The following is a 20979-nucleotide window of genomic DNA, read 5'->3' as shown; positions in this document are numbered from 1 at the left end:
CCAGCACCACAGAGCCGAGATCTGCGTTGTCCCACCTTGTCCCCGAGTGTCCCCAGGGTGTCCCAGTGCTGCTCTGCACAGGGCTCTGGAGCCCATCCTCGCTCAGAGTCCCCAGAGGGGCCCAGGGCAGGAGAGGGCAGGCCCTGGCTGGGGGTGTCTGACCTGGGACAGCCACTCGGACTCCTCCAGGGAGCGCAGGTAGTCCCCACAGCCGGGCAGGGGGGGGCAGCCGGGCACGCAGGCCTTCATCAGCTTCTTGAAGCTGGCCTTGACCTGGCGCACGTCGAACACCTCGATGGGCACCACCTCCCAGTGCTGCAGCGGGTCTGGCTTCACACCCTGCGGGGACAGGCCTGGGATGGGCTGGGCCACTGCCACCCTCGGCATCAGGACTGGAAAAACCCTCCCAGACTGTGGAGTCCAACCATTCCCAGCACTGCCAGGGCCACCACTGACCCTGTCCCCAAGTGCCACCTCCACAGGGCTCTGAAATGCCCCCTGCGCACTTCCAATCCCTGCTCACCCTTTCCATGGGGAAATTCCCCAAAATCCACCCTGCCCTCCCCTGGCCCAGCCTGAGGCCGTTCCCTCTCCTCCTGTCCCTGTTCCCAGATCCCAAATCCCCCCGGCTCTCCCCTCCTGTCAGGGACTTAGGCAGAGCCACAAGGCCCCCCCTGAGCCTCCTTTTCTCCAGGCTCAGCCCCTTCCCAGCTCCCTCAGGGATTCTCCATTCCCTTCCCAGCTCCGTTCCCGAGGTGGCCGTGCCGGCTGTGTCACCTTCAGCTGGGATTTGTCCCCGATGATGTAGAGCGAGGCGCGGTGCTGCCGCAGGAAGGAGGGCTCTGCGGGGCTCCCGTTGTGCTGTGTCCCCAGCAGGTCCTTCCCCGCCAGCCTGGAGCCGATCTCCACGTTCAGGGCGTAGCTGCTCATGCGGCCGCTGGCCCGGATGCTGCCCCACTTCCCTGCGGGATCGGGGCGGGCTCAGGACGGGGCCGGGGCTCGGGGGCTGTGCTGGCCCCATGTCCCCAGCCGGGGGGCAGAGCCGGAGCTGTCCCCACAGCCCGGCCCGGGGGGCACATGCCAGGGAGGTGCTGGGCACCAGGTTTGCTTTGGCTCCTTCTCCCTCTGGGTGCTGCAGCAATTCCTGCCTGCTGGATTCCTACCCTGGCAGCTCCGCGTGTCGTCGCTGGCGCTGGCGCTGTCACAGCCCACTCCAGCGTCACCGGGACCTGCCACCTGCGCCACCGCCCTGCCACCTGTGCCACCGCCCTGCCACCCGTGCCACAGCCCTGCCACCAGCTGTCCCCGCCCTGGCACCGCAGGGGCCGAGGAGCCCAAAGCAAACCTGGCGAGGCTACCCGGTACTTACCGTGCCCGTGGCACACCTGGAGCAGGGGGCTGGGGGGTTACTGGGGTTACTGGGCATTAGTGGTGTGGGGGCGGGGGTCAGTGAGTGAGGGGGGTCAGTGGTCAGTGGTCAGTGGTCAGTCACACCCGGCCGTACCTCGGGGCGTCTCGCGGCCCTTCGGCGACGCGCACTTGGGGGAGGACAGGGTGATGACCCTGGCTCTGTGACCCAGCCCTGGGGGCACAGGACGAAAGTGACCTCAGCACGGGACACACACGGAGCCACGGACACGGAATGGGATGGAGGCGATGGAGCCAGGGCTGCGACCGAGCCCTCCCTCCCTCCGCCTGTGGGGAGCACCTGCTCTTCCCTTGAACCACCTGATCTCCCCAGGAACCACCTGCTCTTCCCTTGAACCACCTGCTCTTCCCCAGGAATCACCTGCTCTTCCCAGGGCATCACCTGCTCTTCCCGGGGCATTACCTGCTCTTCCTTGGGAATCATCCCCTGCCCTTCCCAGGGGATCACCTGCTCCCCCCAGGATCCATCTACTCTACGAGAGCTGCCGGGGGCTGGGGGTCTCGGCGAGGCCCCCCAGGCAGCGCCCACGCCCCGTCCTCACCTCCGCGGCTCAAAGTCCCAGGCCCTTCGTCCTTCCCTCCCATCACCTGCTTCATGAGCGATCCCAGCTTAGGCTGCTGCCTCTTGTCGGAGAAATCTGCAGCACCAAGAGAACGTCAGCTCCCGAGGCCCTCCCGGGGCTCCCGAGGCCCTCCCGGGGCTCCCGGAGCCGGGGCAGGGAGGGAGGAAGCGGCAGCAAGCGGAGCCCCGGGAATGGAGCCAAGGTGGGAAGCACCAGCCAGCTGGAGCCACGAAAACCAGTGCCCAGGCAGCCCTGGGATAGGGAGCACCCAGCTGGAGCCACGAAAACCAGTGCCCAGGCAGCTCTGGGATAGGGAGCACCCAGCTGGAGCCATGGAAAACCAGTGCCCAGGCAGCCCTGGGATAGGGAGCACCCAGCTGGAGCCATGAAAACCAGTGCCCAGGCAGCCCTGGGGCAGGGGGCTCAGCCCCCAGCCCACAGTGGGGTCACCCTGTGCCACCCCCAGAGCCAGGCTGAGCCCCCTGCTCCAGCCCCCCACACTGGGGAAAGGCCTGGGAGGTGCTGTGGGAAGTTCTCTCCCTTCAGGATCAGGGAGCCCTCCTGGGCTCCCCAGAGCCCCCAGCCCCTGATGTGTCCACAGTGATGATGGGTGGGATGATGGGACAGGACGGATGGCACTGGGACAACATGGATGGCACCGGAGTGTGCCAGCTGGGAAAGGTCAGACTTACCGGGGTCCCCAGACTGACCCCAGCACCGTGCATGGGGGGCACACAGTGCTGAGATCCTGGTGGGAAGGCTCTGTCCCCACCGGCCCCCAGATCCCAGCACAGGCTCCCAGTGCTCCCAGCTCTGGGGACACTGGGATTCCCAAATCCCCCAGGGCTCCCAGTGCTCCAGGGACACCGGATCTCCCAAATCCCATCCCCACCCGCAGCCAGGGACGCCCAGCTGGAGCTGGGAGCTGTGGAGAGGCTGTGCTGCCTCCTGGGCTGTGGGAGGCTGCGCTGGGATGCAGAGCAGCACCCAGGGCTGGCAGGAGCCCCCCTGTGCCCCCTGCCCTGGCCCCCTCACCTGCACTGCTCATGTGAGCCGAGGTGAAGCCGCTCAGGGTGTTGCGCCCGCCGGCGTCCGAGTAGTGGGGCATGGAGTTGATGATGGCCTGCAGGTACTTCTCCTGCTCCAGGCTCGTGGAGTCTGCCTGCGAGGGGCCTGCAGGGGACACCCCCAGTGTCACACGGATACCCCCAGCTTGTCACTACCCGGAACCGGGACACCTCTGAGGGTAACCACCCACAGCTGGGAGACCCCCGAGTGTCACCGCCCGGAGCCAGGGGCGATCCCACAGCCCCAGTGCCACATTGCAGGCGGGGCGGGACGGTCACCTGGGGTCGGGGCGTTCGGGGACTTGAAGAGGCCGACGACGCCCTTGCCGTGGAGGCCCCCGGAGCGCAGGAGCACGGCCTTGGTGCGGGAGTTGCGCCAGCACACCACCGGGAAGCGGCTCTGGCGGTAGCAGCGAGAGATCCGCTGGATCGTGTTGTCCTGGATGCTCTGCGGCACGATCAGCAGCCCGGGGTAGCTGTGGACACAAATCCCTGGGGGTGGTATGGATCTCCTGACACAGCCTCATTAGGGTGATGATTAATTAGCGCCCACCCGGAGACAGCACTAATTGACTGCTCCACACTGCCGGTTGTTCTTTGGATCATTAAATCAAAACCCTGAGTTGGGTAAAAGCAACCCTGACAAGCTGCACTGAACAAAGCCCAGGGCAGGTAAAGGCTGGACACCTGGAGCTGGGATTTATGGCCCTCCATGGACACCACGGAGTGACCAGGATTCATGGTCATCCACGGACACCATGTGTGACATGGTGACATTCTGTGAATTCTGTGATTGTGTGACTTCTGTGATTGTGTGAATTTTGCGATTGTGTCTGTGATTTCTGGGATTCAGTGAATTTTGTGACAGTGTGATTTCTGTGGTGTCTGTGATTTCTGTGATTTCTGTGATTCTCTGATTTCTGTGGTTCTCTGATTCCTGTGGATTGTGTGGTTCTCTGATTCCTGTGGCAGTGTGATTTTTGTGGATTGTGTGGTCTGTGATTCCTGTGGCAGTGTGATTCCTGTGGCAGTGTGATTCCTGTGGCAGTGTGATTCCTGTGGCAGTGTGACTCCTGTGGCAGTGTGACTCCTGTGGATTGTGTGGTCTGTGACTCCTGTGGATTGTGTGGTCTGTGACTCCTGTGGCAGTGTGATTCCTGTGGCAGTGTGACTCCTGTGGATTGTGTGGTCTGTGGCTCCTGTGGATTGTGTGGTCTGTGACTCCTGTGGATTGTGTGGCAGTGTGATTCCTGTGGATTGTGTGGCAGTGTGATTCCTGTGGATTGTGTGGCAGTGTGACTCCTGTGGATTGTGTGGTCTGTGACTCCTGTGGATTGTGTGGCAGTGTGATTCCTGTGGATTGTGTGGTCTGTGATTTCTGTGGCAGTGTGATTTCTGTGGCAGTGTGACTCCTGTGGATTGTGTGGTCTGTGATTTCTGTGGCAGTGTGACTCCTGTGGATTGTGTGGTCTGTGGCTCCTGTGGATTGTGTGGTCTGTGACTCCTGTGGCAGAGCCCTCCCCGGGCTCACCTGCGGCAGATGGCGTACATGCGGTTGACGGTGGAGATTCGGAAGGGCTCGTTCTTGGAGCGGGTCAGGCTGCTGCTCAGCGTGCCCAGCCCCAGGCGCTGGTAGTCCCTGCAGCAGGCACGCTCCACCACGTGTGTCATGGTCATCTTCTCTGACGGCCTCATGGTGCTGCTGGGCGTCAGCGTGCTCCTGTCCAGCTCCTCGGACACTGCGGGGACACGGTGGGGCTGGGGACACCTCGGTGTGGTGCCAGAGCACAGCAGGACACGGAGGGGACGGAGCAATGCCCGACCCACTGCTGTCACCTGCCACCATCACCTGAGCCCCGGGGCCTTTCCAGCCAGCACCAGCAACTGGGAGATGCTCCCACCGTGCTGCCACTGCAGGGACACCAGGACTTGTCCCACTGCCCCCAGAGCTTCCCGGGGTGCTCCCCACCTGAGATCTCGTCCTCGATGTCCTCGGGGAAGTGCTGGCTGCCCCGCTGCTCCCAGGCAGGGGGGGTGTACTTCTTGCGGGTCACGTACTGCCGGCCGATCGTCCTCTTGGCGTTCTTCACCAGGTTCTTGGACAGCGTCCTGGGGACACGGGAAGGGCACAGAGGGACAGCGCTGTCACCCCTGCAGGCACAGCCAGGAGCAGCCCTCAGTCCACGGCTGTCACACGGGAGGGGACAGCGCCTTGGCCCTGCAGGAGCCCCGGGTGCTGCCGTTCCCAAGGGATTTGGGGTGCTGGGCAGGTGGGATGGGGCAGCCAGGAGGAGCAGTGCCCCTGCATCCAAGGGGACACTGCCACTGTGTCCCCATGAGCTCTGGCTCATCCCAGGGGAGGAGGGCTCCAAACCACAGCAAGTGACAGGGATCCAGCACAGGGACCAGGGGATCCATGGCAGGGCCATTGCCAGCCAAGCCTGGGCTAAGGGCTGCAGCCAGTGCTGCAGGACAATGTCCCCAAGTCACCCAGCACTGCAGGACAATGCCACCCAGTCATTCAGCACAGAAGGACTGTGGCCCCAAGTCACCCAGCACTGCAGCACTGTGTCCCCGAGCCACCCAGGCCACTGGAACCCCTCCTGTGGACACCTCCTCAGGCAGGGGACAAACTCCCACTTGCCAGTGTGACTGTGTGGGGCTGGGGACACTGCAGGACAGGGGACATCTGTGGCTCTGCACAACTCCCTGTCAGGAGGGGACAGCCGGGGGGATTTGGGATCTGGGAACAGGGACAGGAGGAGAGGGAACGGCCTCAGGCTGGGCCAGGGGAGGGCAGGGAGGATTTTGGGGAATTCCCTCCTGGAAAGGGCTGCCCAGGGCTGCCCCATCCCTGTCTGGATTTCAAAGCCCTGTGGATGTGTCCCTTGGGGACAGTGCTGGGGATGGCTGCAGTCATTGTCTCACAGGGCTTTTCCACCCCTAAGGGCTCTCTGAGCTCCAGCCATGCAATCCCTGCACCGGCAGGGCTCCGTGTCCCATTCCCTGCGTGCCCCCAGCCCCGCGGCTCTGAGCAGGGACAGGAGGGGCTGTCCCAGGCACAGCCAGGTGTGACTCCCCGTGCTGGCACAGGTACCTGAGCGAGGGGTTCTTCTCCTTGGCCTTGGGCTGCATGGCCTGCTTGGGGGACTGGCCCACGGTGAAGGCGAAGGTGCCGCGCACGTGCTGGGGGTAGCGCAGCTTGTGCAGGTGCTTCCGGAAGATCTCGGCGCTCTCCGAGGCCACCTCCTCGTCAAAGGCGATCTTCAGCAGCTGGGGGGCACAGCCGGGGAGGGGACAGCGGGGTCAGGCCAGGGGACGGCCCTTCCCATGGATCGGGGCACAGCCTGCATCTGCCCAGGAGCACCACGGCCATAGGCTGGGCTGAGGGGCTGCCCTGCCTCTCCCTGCATTCCCTTTCCCTTTCCCTGCATTCCCATTCCCTGCATTCCCTTTCCCTTTCCTCAGTCCCATTCCCATTCCCTTTCCTCTGTCCGTTTTCCCTGTTCCATTCTCTTTCCCTGCATTCCCTTTCCCCTGTCCCATTCCTCTGCCCCATTCCCTCCCACCCTGGGGTCCCCCAGTGCTGCTCCTGGGTGTCCCAGTGCCCAGCAGGTTTGGGGGCTCTCTGCCAGCCCGGGGTCCCACCTGGAACGTGCAGGAGCGCAGCTGCAATCCCTCCTGGATGAACTGATCCGCCTGGGCCTGGATGCTGATCTTCTTCTCTTTGGTCAGCGAGGCGATGGGGAAGGACCGGATCACCACCTGTTCCCCCACTGACACGGGACAGGAACGGCTCAGGGCCTGGGCCAGGCCACCCCGTGTGTCTGCCTTACCACAACCAACAGAAACAACCAAGCCCCTGCTCCCCGGGGATCACTGATTATCCCTCTGACCCCCAGGGATCACAGCCCTGCTCCTCAGGGACCACTGACCAGTCCCCAGATCCCCAGGGATTCCTGACCATCCCCCTGCTCCCCATGGTTCACTGCTCCTTAAGGCGCCCCAACCATCCCCGGGATCCCCAGGGATCCCCCACCCTCCCCAACCCTCCCCCCTTCTGCCCAGGGACCCCTCCCATTCCCCGAGGCCGCAGCCCCTCACCCAGGGGGTCAGTGGGGGTTCCCTTGAAGATGATCCTGTAGGTGGTGAGGAACACAGCTCCCTCAGCAGGGAGCAGGGCAGGGCCCCCGACGCTGCCCCCGGCCGCCTCCTCGCGCCCGTCGGGCATCAGGTACACACGGAGCCCCTCCATCACACACTCCTCCCCCAGCAGCAGGCTGGGCCTCAGCAGCTTGGGCTGGGGGGCAACGGGGGGGCTCAGGCCATGGGGAGGGGCTCACAGCCCCCCCAGCCCTGCCCCCAGCCCTGCCGGGCAGCCCCTACCTTCTGGATGGGGGGGAGCCTCTTGCTCTCCCTGTGCACGGCGTCCAGGGTCTCGATGTGCATCTGCACGATGTCTGTGGGGCAGGGGTGAGTCCTGGCCTGCCCAATCCCATCCTATCCCTGTCCCAATCCCATCCTATCCCTGCCCCATCCCGTCCTGTCCTGCCCCAATCCCATCCTATGCCTGCCTAATCCCGTCCTGGCCTGCCCAATCCCATCCTATCCCTGCCCAAATTCCATCCTGTCCCTGCCCGAATCCCATTTTACCCTATCCAAATCCTGCCCTCCCTTACCTGAATCCCACCTGCCCAAATCCTGCCCTGCTTTTCCCAAATCCACTCGGCCCTATCCAGATCCACTCTGCCCTGCCCCAATCCCACCCTGCCCTCCCCAAATCTCACCCTGCCCTGCCCCAATCCCACGCTGCCCCCTCCCTCTGCTCCCTGCAGGCTCCCCGCCGTGTCCTCACCCGGGATCATGACGTGCAGCCCCTTGAGGTGCTCGTTGGTGACGCCGCTCTCGGTGCACACCTTGTCCACGAAGCGGTTGATGAACCTCACCACCGAGTTGGCCACGTCCGAGCTCTCGGCGTCCTCGAAGCCGCTCTCGGTGTCGTAGCTCTCGGCCACGCTGCCCGCGATGCTGCCCGAGGGAAAGGGGCAGGGCTCAGCCCGGGACAGCCCCGGGCAGGGACCACTCCCAGCATGGACCCGGGAGAGCTCCCACTCCTGATAAAAACCCAGGAGAGCTCCCTGTGCTGATACAGAGCCAGGAGAGCTCCCACCTGTGACAGAAACCCAGGAGAGCTCCCACTCCCAGACACCCCCCTGGGCACCACAATCCCGACACGATCCTGGAACCCCAGCACGGCTGGGATTGGCAGGAACCCTCAGAGGCCATGAGGCCCAAGGGCCTGCGGTGAGCAGGGGCCAGCTCTCCCTGCCGGGAGCCCTGGAGCTGTGTCCCCGGCGGGTGTCCCCGGGCCAGCACCTGTTGGTGACGAAGCTGTTGCTGACGCTCTCGACGTCGCCCAGGCCCGAGCTGCGCAGCAGGCGGTTCTTGCTGGTGTCCAGGGGCAGCAGCAGGTAGCTCATCCTGTTGGCGTAGTGGATGGCCTGGCTGAACACCGTGCTCTCCTCCTTCTGGATCAGCTCCTGCTGCTTCTCCCTGCTCATGGTGGGCCACAGCCGCAGCTGCTCCGACGCGATCTCCAGCGCTGACTTGGCCTCCTGAGGCTCCTCTGTGCTCTCCTGCAGCAGGGCAAGGGATGGGGTGGGTGCATGGACAGACCCACGGGCATCTCCCAGAACTGGGGTGCAGCCCCTCATCCTCATCGGAGCCACAACAGGAACGGAAGTCCCAGAGCAGCTGTGGTTGCCCCTGGATCCCAGGCTGGACATTGGGAGGTGTCCCTGCCATGGCATGGGTGGCACTGGGGGGGCCCTGGGGTCCCTTCCCACCCAACCATCCCATTCCATGATTCTATAACTGTGATGAGCCCCAGCCCTTTGGGAAGAGCCCTCCTGGGCCACCCTCCCACCTGCTCCATGTGGTTCTCCTCGGCACTGTCCAGGTAGAGGGCCCGGATGTGGTTCTGCACATCACAGTAGAACATGGCCTCCCAGAACTGGATGTTGGTCCACACCACGTGCTCCTGCACGCAGCTGTAGGCGAACTGGGTGATGCCAGGGCTCAGTTTCTGTGGAAGGAAGTGGGGAAGGTCCATCCAAACACAGCCTTTGTGTTTAACCGAGCTCTCCACTCAGGCACCCCTGCTCCTCCAGCCGCCACTGGGAAAGCCCTGGGCAGGCAGGAGGGATGTCTGCCCCAGAGCTCCTCCAGCATGCCCTGAAAATTCCCTTGCTCAGAGCCCAGCCAGAGGCTCATCCCAGCCCAGCCTGACCACGGCATTCCAGAGCAACCCCCTGCCCACAGGTGCTCCTGCTCCCTGGGAGCCTGGGGCCAGTCTGGGCTGGGTGGAAGGTTCTGGGCAGGAGCTGCAGGCTGACAGGTCCTGAGGGGACACCCCCTGCAGCCTCAGGCAGCCTGGGGGACGCCGAGGGCTCCGGGCTGTGGCCACTCACCCTGCAGAAGGCGGTGACCAGCGGCAGCAGGGCGGCGGCGATGCCGTGCTCATCCATGGCTGTGCAGTCCTGGGCAGGGACAGAGCAGGGGTGACATGGGGACAATCCAAGGCTGTGCCAGGGCACAGGGAGCTCCCCCAGCCCTGCCCTGCCCTGCCCTACCTGGAGGCAGCAGTTCATCATGCGGATGATGAAGTCGAACTGCTGGTGGTCCAGCACGGCTCGGTTCTGCTGCACGTGCAGGTGCAGCTCCTGGGTCAGGCAGTGCCGGGCTGCCCGGCCCTTCATGGCACGCAGCACAGCTGGGAACAGCTGGGGGAAAAATGGGGTTGGTGGGCTGGGATGGGGGCTGCACGGCACAGCGAGCCCCAGGGGCTGTGAGGGTCTGCACCGGCGTCATGGGAGAGATGAACCAGGGCAAAATTCCAGCTGTGGCCAGCTGGACACTGCCAGGGAGGACGGGAGGAGCCCGGGGCCACTGGGACATGGAGCAGCAGAGGTGATGGTGTGGAACCACCAGCCAAAATCCCAGGAACACCAGCAGGGGGACAGGGGGACACATCATGGGTCAGTGGTGGCCACTGGGGGTGGGGATGGTCCCAGAGGGATTCCCAATCCAAACGGCTCCATGGTCCCATTACTGGCGTGGGAGCAGGGCTCTGTTCCCAGGGAACAGGGACAGCACCAAAGGGAACAGGTTCAAGCTGTGCCAGGGCAGAGTCAGGTTGGATATCAGGGAAATTTTCCATCCTGGAAAGGGTGGTCAGGCCTTGGTAGGGGCTGTCCAGGGAGCTCTGGAGTGCCCATCCCTGCAGGGATTTAAAATCCATGTGGATGTGGCACTTGGGGACAGGGTCAGTGCTGGGAATGGCTGGACTCGATGGGCTCAGAGGGACTTTCCAACCTCAGTAACTCTGTGATCCCACAGAGTCTGACCCTAAGCCAACCGGCAGGGAACGTCCCCTCCATCCACAGAGGACACAGAGCACACTGACCCCCCAGGGCCAGCCCCTCTCACCTTTTTGGCCTCCAGCATTTTGTTCTCAAAGACGTAGGAGATGCAGTTCCTGACCACCTCCAGGCGCCGGGCACTGTTGGCCAGGGCGTTCCCATTGCGCTCCAGGATGGCAGCTGGGAACAGATCCGGGTCACTTGTGGGGTGCTGGGGACAGGGGGTGCCCCTGGCCGAGTGACCACGGGGCCCTCAGGGGAGCCCCTGGGGAACTGAGGAGCCCGAGGGGGTCGGAGCTGCTGTTTCTCCACGTTTTACCCCTGTGGGGTCAGCCAGGACAGGGTCCCCCATACCCCACACACCAATGGGGGTCCCGAGGGCACCATGCCCTCCCCCAGCCCCCCAGATCAGGGTCCCCCCGTGCCCCACACACCGATGGGGGGTCCCGAGGGCACCATGCACTTCTTCTCGGCCTTGACGGCGGGCGGGGCCGTCTGCAGCTTGGCCGTGGCCTGGTCGATGATCCACTGCACCGTGCCCTCGTCCAGGTGAGGGAAGGGCTTCTGGTGCAGCCGCAGGTGACAGCCCTCGGTGGGCTTCTGCACCTTGTGCATGGCCACTGCGGGGTACGGGTTCTCCTGCACAGGGACGGCTCCTGCTCAGCCCCGAGGTCACCTGAGCCCCCAGCCCCACTCTGTGTCCCCCCCGGGATCTGCTCCCCCCGAGCCGAGTGCCACCAGGAGCTCTGTGCCAGCCAGTCCAGGCTCCTGCCTTCAGGAAACCTCAGGCTGGGCCAGGCTGGGCATCAGCAGTGATTTCCCCATGGAAAGGGTGGTCAGGGATTGGAACTGCCCAGTGCCCACCCCTGGAGGTGTCCAAGGAATTCCCAGTGGTGGCACTGAGGGCTCCGGGCTGGGGACAAGGTGGGCATTGGGTACAGCTGGGACTGGATGACCCCGGAGGTCTTTCCCAGCCTCGGTGACTCTGGGATTCTGTGATCCTCTAAACCCAGGGAATCCCACTGCCAGGAGCTCTGAGGGTGTGCCTGACCACCCAAGACAGCACAAGGAGGGACACCTCCATCACCACGAGCTCATGGAGCCCTCACCCCAGGCTCTCCCTGCCCCACATCCCCCAGCACATCCCCCCTCCTGCCCGGGGGGCTCCAGCACTCACATTTTTGTAGAGTTTCTCTGCCAGCTCCTTGATGTGCCTCAGGATTTTCTGCTTGTTCCCCTCCTCTGCCTTCATGCGTTTCACCTCGTAGGCCACGAGCTGGGGAGGACAGGGGTGACAGGGGCAGCTCCAGAGCCCCTCCAAAGCCAGGGGGTGAGGGAATGGGAACTGCCCCATCCCAAACCCGGGATGAGGGAACAGGAGCTGCCCCTCCCCAAACCCGGGATGAGGGAAGGGGGAACTGCCCCATCCCAAATCCAAGATAAGGGAAGGAGGAGCTGCCCCCAGGGCTCACCTCGTCGAAGAGGTCGATGGGGCGGTAGGGAGCCCCGCGCTCGGTGACAAAGCCAGCAAAGGCCATCCCCTCCAGCACCTTGGTGAGGAAATCGTCCTCGGTGAGGCCCCGCTGGCCCAGGAACGCCGCCTGCAAAGGGAGCCAGGGCCATCAGCAGAGCGGGTGACACCCAGCCGTGGGTGGATCCATCCACTGCGACAGTGCCACCTCCTTCCCTGTGCCACCGGGGTGCAGGGACAGGGCTGGCTGAGCCTCTGGCACATGGCAGCAGGACAAGGGGCAAGGGAAGGGCTCTGGGGTCACCTTGGCATGCAGAGGCAGGAGACAGGGACACAGGGACACAGGGACATAGGGCATAGAGACACAGGGACACAAGGGCAAAGGAATGCAGGGATACAGGAACACAGGGACATGGGCACAGGAATGCAGGGACACAGGGTCACAGGGACACAGGGACACAAGGATACAGTGTCAAAGGGACTCTGGGACATAGGGGCACAGGACACAGGAACACAGGAACACAGGAACACAAGGCCAGAGTCACTCAGGGACACAGGGTCAGAGTGACACAGGGACACAGGAACAAACACAAGGCCAGAGGACTGCAGCTGGTCCCTCAGCAGTGCCAAGATCTCCCAAACCCCCCCAGCTCCAGGCCTGGCTCCCTCCTCGCTGAGCTCTGCAGCAGCACCCGAACCCGCCGGGGCACGGGCAGGGAGCTGCTCTGGGACACCCCAAGGACAAACACGGGATGCAGCTGGGGCTGGCAGGGACAGCAGGGAGGCCTGGAAGTGCCAGGATTGTTTCCTCACCTTGTGGAAGCGGATGACGGGCTCGGGGTGGATGCGGATGATGTGCAGGCACCAGCGGTAGCCCTGCAGCAGCTGAGCAAACAGGCGCAGGAACACAGCCCGGATCTCCTTGTCCTGCAACGGGGAAACACAGCCTGGGCTTGGGGGACACGGCGTGTGGGACAGGGCAGCTCCCAGGGCAGTAATCTCCCCCCCAGCACGGGATCAGCCCCGGGAATGTGGCTGAGATTCCAGGGAAAAGGGACACGGCAGCTGGGATTCACTGCTCTGCCCCCCTGAGCTGCACAGGGAGCAGAGGCAGCTCTGGGAATGCTGGAAGACAAACATTCCCTGTCTGCTCCAGCCTCGCTGTGAATCCAGAGCCCACAGCACTGCAGGGTCCAGCCACAGCTTGGATGGACACAGGGCTGGAATGGAACATGGGATGGCCCTGGGGAACAGCCCTCATCTGCCCCAGGTGTCCCTGGGGAACAACCCCTCACCCAGGGTCCCTCTCCCTCCCACCACTCACCTGCATCTTGAGGGAAGAGGCAGAAATGGTGGAAGGGGGGAAGGCGAGGTCGGCCACCTCCAGCTCCGGGTCCAGGACCTGCCCACAGGGAGGACACTCAGCTCAGGCCCCATCCTGGCTGGAGAGGCCAAGGAGATTTCCCCAGAGCCCCCAGAGCCCCTGTGGACAAGGTCTGAGGGGCTTGGGGACAAACCATGGGGGATCAGGAATGCTCTGACCCTGCCTTGGGAACACGGCTGGCACTGGGACCCCTGGGAAGGGGGAGCCCCTCCTGCTGTGCCAGGGAGTCCTTCACCCCCCAGTGTCCCCAGGAGGAGCAGGAACAGCTCCAGCAGTGCCTCAGGAACACAGGAGCAGCCAGGCCACAGCTGCTTCCTGCCCTGGGCCCGGAGCCAGAGCCCCATTCCCAGGAACCTCTGCCAAAGGAACCTCCCCTGGGCACTGCTGGACATCAGGGGCCACACGGGACTGGGAATGGCCACTGGGACTGGGAATGGCCACGGGACTGGGAATGGCCACTGGGACTGGGAATGGCCACTGGGTCTGGGGCAGCAGCAGCCCAAGGCAGGAAGCAAGGCTCACAGAGGAATCCCTGCTGCTCCACTCCCAGCTCCCACAGAAACGTGTGTCATTCCCAGAGCACTGGCCACAGGCCATTGGATCAGGAACAGTCCCTGGGACAGGACCCAAATTTATGCACAGGACCCCAGTGCAGGAATCCTGGTGGCAGAGGAGCCCCAGCTCCATTGCCAGCTCCCTGGCCACGTGTGTCAGTGCCAGGGAAGGGGAGCGGATCCTGGGGAAGGGAATGCCCTGGCACTCACCATGGACAGCGCCTCCCGGGTCTGCTGGAGCAGCGGCTCTGGGAGCAGGGAGATGTGCACACACTCCGGGACATTCACGGTGCCACCGTCCAGGTCTGCGATCACCACGTCCAGCTGGGAGGAGGGACAGCAGTGGGACAGAGCGTGGGACACGGCCCCCCTCCCAATCCCACAGGTGAGGGGGAGCTGTCCAGGTGAGCTGGCTCAGGAAAGGGCCGGGGCCGGGCTCTGACTCATCCCCACCTTCCCTGAGCGCTCGGCACTCCCTGTGTCCCATCCTGTCCCCAAATCCAGGGACACACTGGGATCCCTCACTGTGGGGACAGGGGGACACACCTGGCAGGAGAGGGACCCGGACATTCCCACACGGCCTGGCCATTCCCTCTGGGCCCAGCCATTGCCCCTGGATGCACCCCAGGCTGAGCACACGGTGCCTGTGGCCCTGGGCACCCCCAGGATGGATCAAGCTGTCACCCAAGCCTGTGACACCCACAGTGCTGATCCCTGGCCCCCAGACAGGGAACGAGGCCTCTCACCAGCTCCTGGGTCTCTGACTGGAAGATGGAGTGGACGCCGATGATGAAGGGGGTGGGGGTGCTCAGCACCTCCAGGAGCTGGGCAGGCAGGATGGGCACGTAGGTGAAACTGCAACCAGAAACAGCCTCAAAACCAGCCCCAAACACAGCCCCAGTGCAGCCACCCCAGCCCTGCCCCACATCCCAACCCTGTCCTGGCACAGCCTGACATGATCCTGGCTCTGGAGCTGTGTCCAGGGTGCCCAAATGGCTGCCCCGTGCCCTGAGAGGGACTGGGGACAAGGAGGGACAGGACACAGGGAATGGCTCCCACTGCCAGAGGGCAGGGCTGGCTGGGATCTGGGGAATTGGGAATTGCTGGCTGGGCTGGAATTGCCAGAGCAGCTGTGGCTGCCCCTGGATCCCTGGCAGTGCCCAAGGCCAGGCTGGACATTGGGACAGTGGGAGGTGTCCCTGCCATGGCAGGGCTGGCACTGGGGGGACTCTGGGGTCCCTTCCCATCCAAATTACCCTGGGATTCCATGATATGATCCCTGTCTGGCCTCGGGGTTATTATCAAAGTCTGACCAAGGAAAAGGTTTCCAGCAGAGCCATTAACTCCAAAAGAAGAATTTCAGGAAGAATTCTCCATGGAAAGGGCCCCCAGGGCTCCCAGACCCAGCTCCTGGCCCTGCACAGACCCCCCAACAATCCCAGCCTGGGCAGCCCTGGCAGCGCTGTCCAAACACTCCTGGAGCTCTGGGGCCGTGCCCGTTCCCTGGGGAGCCTGGGCAGTGCCAGCCCCTCTGGGGGAGGGAAGAACCTTTGCTGACATCCAGCCTGACCCTCCCTGGCACAGCTCCAGCCATTCCTGGGTGCTGTCCCTGCTCACCAGGAACATTTTCCAGCACTGCCAGAACCCACTTTGCTTGGGAGAAGAGGAGGGCAGGGCTGGGACATTCCCAGTTATCCCTGGGAGGCAGTGAGGGTGGGACAGGGACACAGCTGGCACAGCTGGAGGCTCGGGGACCCTCACCTGTACTTGAGGGGGAACATGAGAGCCAGGAGGGCCCGGCAGGCGTCCGTCAGCCTCTGGTAGCTGCTGGAGAGGAACAGGATCTTGTGCTCGGTCAGGGCAGCACAGAACAGGAACAGCACGTTGGTGATGCCTGGGCAGGGCACAGCAGGGGCTCAGGAATTGGGGGAATCCCTCTGACAGCCCTCAGAGACCCCTGACCCCACCCCTCATCCCTGCATCCTGCCCCGGGGAGGAGCTCAGCATCCCCCAAAGAGCCACGCCTGGTTCTGGTCACTCCAGGGGTGCTGCCCCTTCCTGGAGATGCTCTGTCCCTCCTGGTGGCCATTCCTGGGGGGCACAGGGTGGCCATTCCTGGGGGTACAAGTCCAGTGGCAGCCCTGGGCTGCTCCTCCAAACCCCAGCCCCAATCCCACCCTCCTGGAACAGGGATGGCCCAGTGGGGCCAGGGCGGCTCAGAGCTCGAGCAGGAGGTGACCCAGGGACCCTGGGTGCCCCGGGGGCAGGGTGGGGACACACGGGGACAGGGTGGGGACACTCTCACCCAGCTGGCGGAAGAGCAGGGCCACGCTGCAGCTGCTGACGGGCAGCGAGTCATTGATGGGGGTCTGGATCACCTGCCTGTCCCCTGCTCCCAGAGAGATCGTCCTCTGCAAGGCAACACACACCTGGTCACCAGGGCCACCCACGCAGGGACTGGCACAGGCCCCCCCGGGCACAGGGCCAGGGCCACCGTGCCCCAGCACAACCCCCTCTGCTGCGGGAAGAGGGAAAGGAAAAGGGAAGGAGGAAAAGGAAAAGGGAAAGAGAGAAGAAGATGCTGCCACAGCACCCACGGGGTGCTCGAGTGGGTCCCTGGGCTGAGGGGAAGGAGGCACCTCCTGCAGTGTCCCCACGGCCCCAGGACCCACACAGAGGGGTGGGGGACAGTGGCTCTACAGGACACGAGGCTCCCCAGGATTTGTGGGATCTCCAGGACGAGGGGTCCCCAGAACTCAGTGGGTCTCTGGGACACGAGGGCCCTCTGGAACTCGAGGGGAGTTTGAGCCTCTCCTGGAGCCTTGGAGCTGAGGGAGCAGCTCCCCTGTCCCAGCCTGGCTGTGCCCAGGAGCAGCCCCAGCTCTGCAGCCTCTCCAGGGAAGGAATATCCTGAGGAATATCCTGGACACCCCCGGCACATTCCCAGGGACACTCACACAGCCCCAGGCTGCCTCCAGACCCCTCTCCTGCTCTTTCCACTCCTCTCCAGGGAAAAGCTGCAAGAGCAGAGCTCCCACTGCAGCCACCTCCTGGCCAGAGCTCCCAGCTCCCAAAATCCACTTCTGAGCACAGCCAGACCCCTGAGCTGGGCTGTCACAACCCCAGGGGGACACCCAGAGAGGGATTCGGCCCTTCCCAGAGACCAGGGACACACAGGGACCTGAGAGACCACCAGGACCTGGGGCTGGGCCACAGCAATTAACAGAGAGGCTGCTAATGAGGGGACAGACCCAGAACAGGGACAGAAAAGGTGGAGAAAAGAAGGTGGGAAAGAAAAGGAGTTCGTACCACGGCTTCATCCTCCACGTCAGGCTGAGGTGGGACAGACAGAGAGCACAGTCAGTTAGGACACACAGACAGGGACAGAGGGGACAGAGGGGACACCGACACCAGCAGGGACAGCGGGACAGGAGCCCACAGACACAGAGAGGGACAATGGGACAGGAGCCCACAGACACACACACGGACACAGAGGGACAGCAATGCCTACAGCACTGGGAAGGAGCACTGCACACAGCAGGAGAGCAGGAAAACCACGGGAAGGTCAGTGCCAGCACCAAAGTGTCCCCCCTGTCACCCAGTCCCCGTTCCCACGGCACAGAGCCACCCTGGCCCAGCTGGGGGCACGGATCCGTGCCAAGCTCAGCGAGCCATGGTGGCAGCAGGAGCCGTCCTGCTCCTGGTGCTGCCGGGAGGGGCCGGATCCGGGCAGATCCCACGGGCAGGGACTGCAAACCCGGGAGCCTGGCACGGCCCTGGCATGGGCAGCACCTCGCTCTGCTCCCTCAACGGGCCTGGCTCCACAAATCCCAGGAGCACTGCTGGCTTCCCCCGGCACCTGCAGCACCCTGGGTGCCACAGGGAGCTGTCCCAGTGCCCCACGGTGCTGTCCCAGTGCCCTCTGTGCTGTCCCAGTGCCCCCCAGCACCCACGTGAGATGCTGCTCAAGCCCCTGTGCTCCCTGCCAGGGCAGCAGCAGCCAGGCCACGGAAGCTGCAGCAGGAGCTCCTTGGCTCACTGAGGATCTGAGTGGGGTTTGTGCTTGGAAGCACTGGGGAAGGCAGCAGAGCCTGCCCACGGGGCCCACTGGGCTCTGCCAGCCTGGGGAGCAGGACTGGGGGGGACAGAGTGAGGACAGGGACAGGGACAGGAGAGCAGGACACCCACCTGTGCTCCCCCCGTGATGGGGATGGTGCAGGTCAGCAGGTTCCCAATGACGTTCTCCAGGGACACGCTCAGCCCGTCCACGTAGATGGTGTAGATGAGCCCCAGGCTGTTCTGGAGAGGGGAGCAGAGCAGGGATGAGCAGCTGGGGACACTCCCAGGGCTTGTCCCTGGCCACAAACACACCTGGCAATGCCAGCTCCAGGTGTGCCTCGTCCCCAGGGATGGGATATTCCAGGAGCAGGTCCCCATCCTGCAGCCACCCCAGCAGAGCAGCAGATGTGTCCCCAGGGTCACAGCTCCATGGCAGCAGCTGGGCTGCTCCAGCCTCCCAGCACTCCCAGCCCCACACAGGCCCCAAGGAAGGGATGGGAGGAGATCCTTTCCCAGATCCCACCCAAAATTCGGGTGATGCCCCTGATGGCACGCTGGGCTCTGGTCAGCCCTGAGTCCCTTCCCACAAAAACTGCCCATTCCAACTGGGAAGCAACAACAGCCCCAGCTCAGAGGGAGTCTGGAGGCACCAGCACCAGCCCTCAAGTCAAGCTGGGAATGAGGGATTTGAGGAATTTGTGTTCCAGGCACCCTCGGGGTGTTGTTTTCCAACCACCTCCCCATGGCAGGGAGGAAAAGGGAAAACACAAACGCTGGGATTTGGAGAGCAGGGCCAGGCAGAGTCTGGCACAATGGAATGGTGAGGGAAGAGCAGGATAAAACCCTGGAATAATGAGGGAAGATCAAGCTCAGATCCCTGGGCACTGGAATGAGGAGCTGGGAACTGTTTGTGTTCAGCTGCCAGGACACCTCTGTCTTTGGAAACAGGTGAGGTGTCCCTGTCCCCTGGAGCTGCCCCAGATCCTGTATTTCAGGGAACTCCCACTCCACAGAAAGCCAGGGACACCTCCCACTGTCCCAATGTCCAGCCTGGCCTTGGGCACTGCCAGGGATGCAGGGGCAGCCACAGCTGCTCTGGCAATTCCAGCCCAGCCAGCAATTCCCAATTCCCCAGATCCCAGCCAGCCCTGCCCTCTGGCAGTGGGAGCCATTCCCTGTGTGCTGTCCCTCCTTGTCCCCAGTCCCTGTGCAGCTCTCCTGGAGCCCCTCCAGGCCCTGCCAGGGGCTCTGAGCTCTCCCTGGAGCATTTCCCTCTCCAGGCTGGACGCTCCCAGCCCCATCCCCATGGATACAATCCACAGAGCTCCCAGCCCTCCCCAGGCTCACAATGCAGCACCTTTGGAGGCCGCAGAGCTGGCACAGACAGTGCTGCAGGAACTGCAGGAACGGGCTGTTCCTCACGGCTCGGGGCTGGTGCCTGCCCCGTGCCCCAGCCCCAGAGCTCCAGGGTGCCAAGGGCAGGGCAGGGCAGGGCCAGGCTCCCCCAGGGCTGTGCCAGCCCCTTCCCACCCCCACGGGCAGCAGTTTCCCAGCACAGCTGCCCTGTCCCCGAGCAGCTCACCCGGAACACCTCGGCGTGGTCCAGCCGAGACACCAGCACCAGGCTCTTGGGAGCAAACAGCTGGGCAGGCTGCACGGGGGACGAGGCCTCCTCCTCCTCCTCCTCACCCTCACCATTCCTGGAGTGGCTCTGGGGCTGGGGAGACACAAACCAGCCTGGGTGAGGGGCTAAGGGATGCTCTTGCCTGTCCCAAGCCGCCAGTGCCAGGCTCTGGATTCTTGTGGCACAGGGAGAGCAGGAACCCTGCCAGAGCCAAAAGCAGCTGGATCCTTCCCAGTCAGTGCTGCCAGCCCCTGTCCCCATGTCCCTGTGCCCTCCGTCCCCCTGTCCCTATTTCCCCATCCCCCTGTCCCCTTGTCCTCATGTCTCCCTGTGTCCCCATGTCCACTGTCCCCGTGTCCCCCTGTCCCCATCCCCTATCCCCATGTCTGTGTCCCCCTGTCCCCCATCCCCGTGTCCCACCGTGTCCCCGTGTCCCCTGTCCCCCCGTGTCCCCGTGTCCCCGTGTGGGTACCTGCGGGCTCTCCACAGCCTCCCAGAAGGTGAAGCAGGCACAGTAGTGCCGCTCGGAGTTGATGTCGGTCAGCACGGCCACGAAGAACGTGGGTGGGTTCCTCTCGGGGAACAGCTGCCACCCGCTGGGCTGGCAGAACTGCAGGGGGACAGCAGCGGGCTCGGGGGGCTGCCAGCCCCAGCCGCACCCAGCCCGGCCCCTCCCGGCCCCACATCGGCCGTGCTCCACGGGCCGGGGGCACGGAGAGCCCCCCGGGACCGCCCAGCCCCGCTGGATGGGCTCTTTGGGAATTCCCAAATCCCCTCTGTGGGGAACCAGTGCATCCCCTCCTGTGCATGCACAGCGACAGCAGGAGCTGCCTGGACAACCCTGGGATGGGACAATGGGATAATGGGATGGGACAATGGGATGGGACAATGGGATGGGACAGCCCGGCCAGGCAGGAGCCTCCCAGCTCCTGGGGAAGCTCCCCCCATGGAACAGAGACCCCAAAGTGTGCAGAGTCCCATAGAACAGAGACCCCAAACTCTGCACAGCCCCCAGACCCCTTCCATGGAGCAGAGACCCCACACCCCCAGCCCACCCCATGCACACAGAGCCCAGAAGGAAAGGGGACAGGAGGGACACGGGCTCTGGAGTGGCTCCAGGAGGTGGCACCACTCCCCTGGCACACACAGCGGCCCGGCTGTGCCGCTGTCGCTGTCAGAAATATTTCTGTTGGGAATTGCCACTGGACACTGCACACAGCCAGGAGCTCCAAATTCCACCTCCCTGCACACCCTGGGAACGCTTTTTTCCCCAAAAAGCTGCCAAGGAGGATCAGCCCTGACTGCAGTGTCACGTCCCAGCCGGCCCCAGGGATGGGATCCTGTGGATTTCCCGAGCTGCCTGTGGATCAGCCCCACGTGCTGCTCCCCCAGGACACTTGGAGAGCTT

General features: G+C 64.0%; 1 protein-coding gene across 6 annotated transcripts in view; it reads right to left on the bottom strand.

Moving 5' to 3' along the window:
• Window positions 1–20979, bottom strand: part of SBF1 (SET binding factor 1) — a 46992-nt gene that overhangs the window by 4572 nt on the left and 21441 nt on the right. Inside the window, exons 3-33 of one of the 6 annotated variants that reach the window (XM_088166010.1) lie at window positions 20044–20181; window positions 19530–19664; window positions 18077–18187; window positions 17198–17221; window positions 16194–16299; window positions 15650–15782; window positions 14635–14743; window positions 14099–14212; window positions 13275–13352; window positions 12764–12877; window positions 11952–12080; window positions 11657–11755; window positions 10914–11118; window positions 10547–10659; window positions 9691–9840; window positions 9529–9597; window positions 8985–9143; window positions 8435–8694; window positions 7914–8086; window positions 7445–7518; window positions 7163–7358; window positions 6707–6834; window positions 6156–6331; window positions 5028–5167; window positions 4590–4797; window positions 3338–3534; window positions 3027–3164; window positions 1971–2066; window positions 1505–1582; window positions 778–962; window positions 163–339 (exon numbers count right to left, since the gene is read on the bottom strand). In XM_088166010.1, the coding sequence (XP_088022136.1) occupies window positions 163–339; window positions 778–962; window positions 1505–1582; window positions 1971–2066; window positions 3027–3164; window positions 3338–3534; window positions 4590–4797; window positions 5028–5167; window positions 6156–6331; window positions 6707–6834; window positions 7163–7358; window positions 7445–7518; window positions 7914–8086; window positions 8435–8694; window positions 8985–9143; window positions 9529–9597; window positions 9691–9840; window positions 10547–10659; window positions 10914–11118; window positions 11657–11755; window positions 11952–12080; window positions 12764–12877; window positions 13275–13352; window positions 14099–14212; window positions 14635–14743; window positions 15650–15782; window positions 16194–16299; window positions 17198–17221; window positions 18077–18187; window positions 19530–19664; window positions 20044–20181 (4212 nt within the window). The remainder of the gene's footprint in view (window positions 1–162; window positions 340–777; window positions 963–1504; window positions 1583–1970; window positions 2067–3026; window positions 3165–3337; window positions 3535–4589; window positions 4798–5027; window positions 5168–6155; window positions 6332–6706; window positions 6835–7162; window positions 7359–7444; window positions 7519–7913; window positions 8087–8434; window positions 8695–8984; window positions 9144–9528; window positions 9598–9690; window positions 9841–10546; window positions 10660–10913; window positions 11119–11656; window positions 11756–11951; window positions 12081–12763; window positions 12878–13274; window positions 13353–14098; window positions 14213–14634; window positions 14744–15649; window positions 15783–16193; window positions 16300–17197; window positions 17222–18076; window positions 18188–19529; window positions 19665–20043; window positions 20182–20979) is intronic. The other 5 variants (XM_088166012.1, XM_088166011.1, XM_088166013.1 and 2 more) reach the window with 5 other exon arrangements.

This window comes from Sturnus vulgaris, chromosome 5, assembly GCF_052056855.1.
Source record: "Sturnus vulgaris isolate bStuVul1 chromosome 5, bStuVul1.hap1, whole genome shotgun sequence".
Taxonomy (NCBI): domain Eukaryota; kingdom Metazoa; phylum Chordata; class Aves; order Passeriformes; family Sturnidae; genus Sturnus; species Sturnus vulgaris.
The sequence above is the reverse complement of the archived record's forward strand: the minus strand, read 5'-3'. Positions and strand labels throughout refer to the sequence as shown.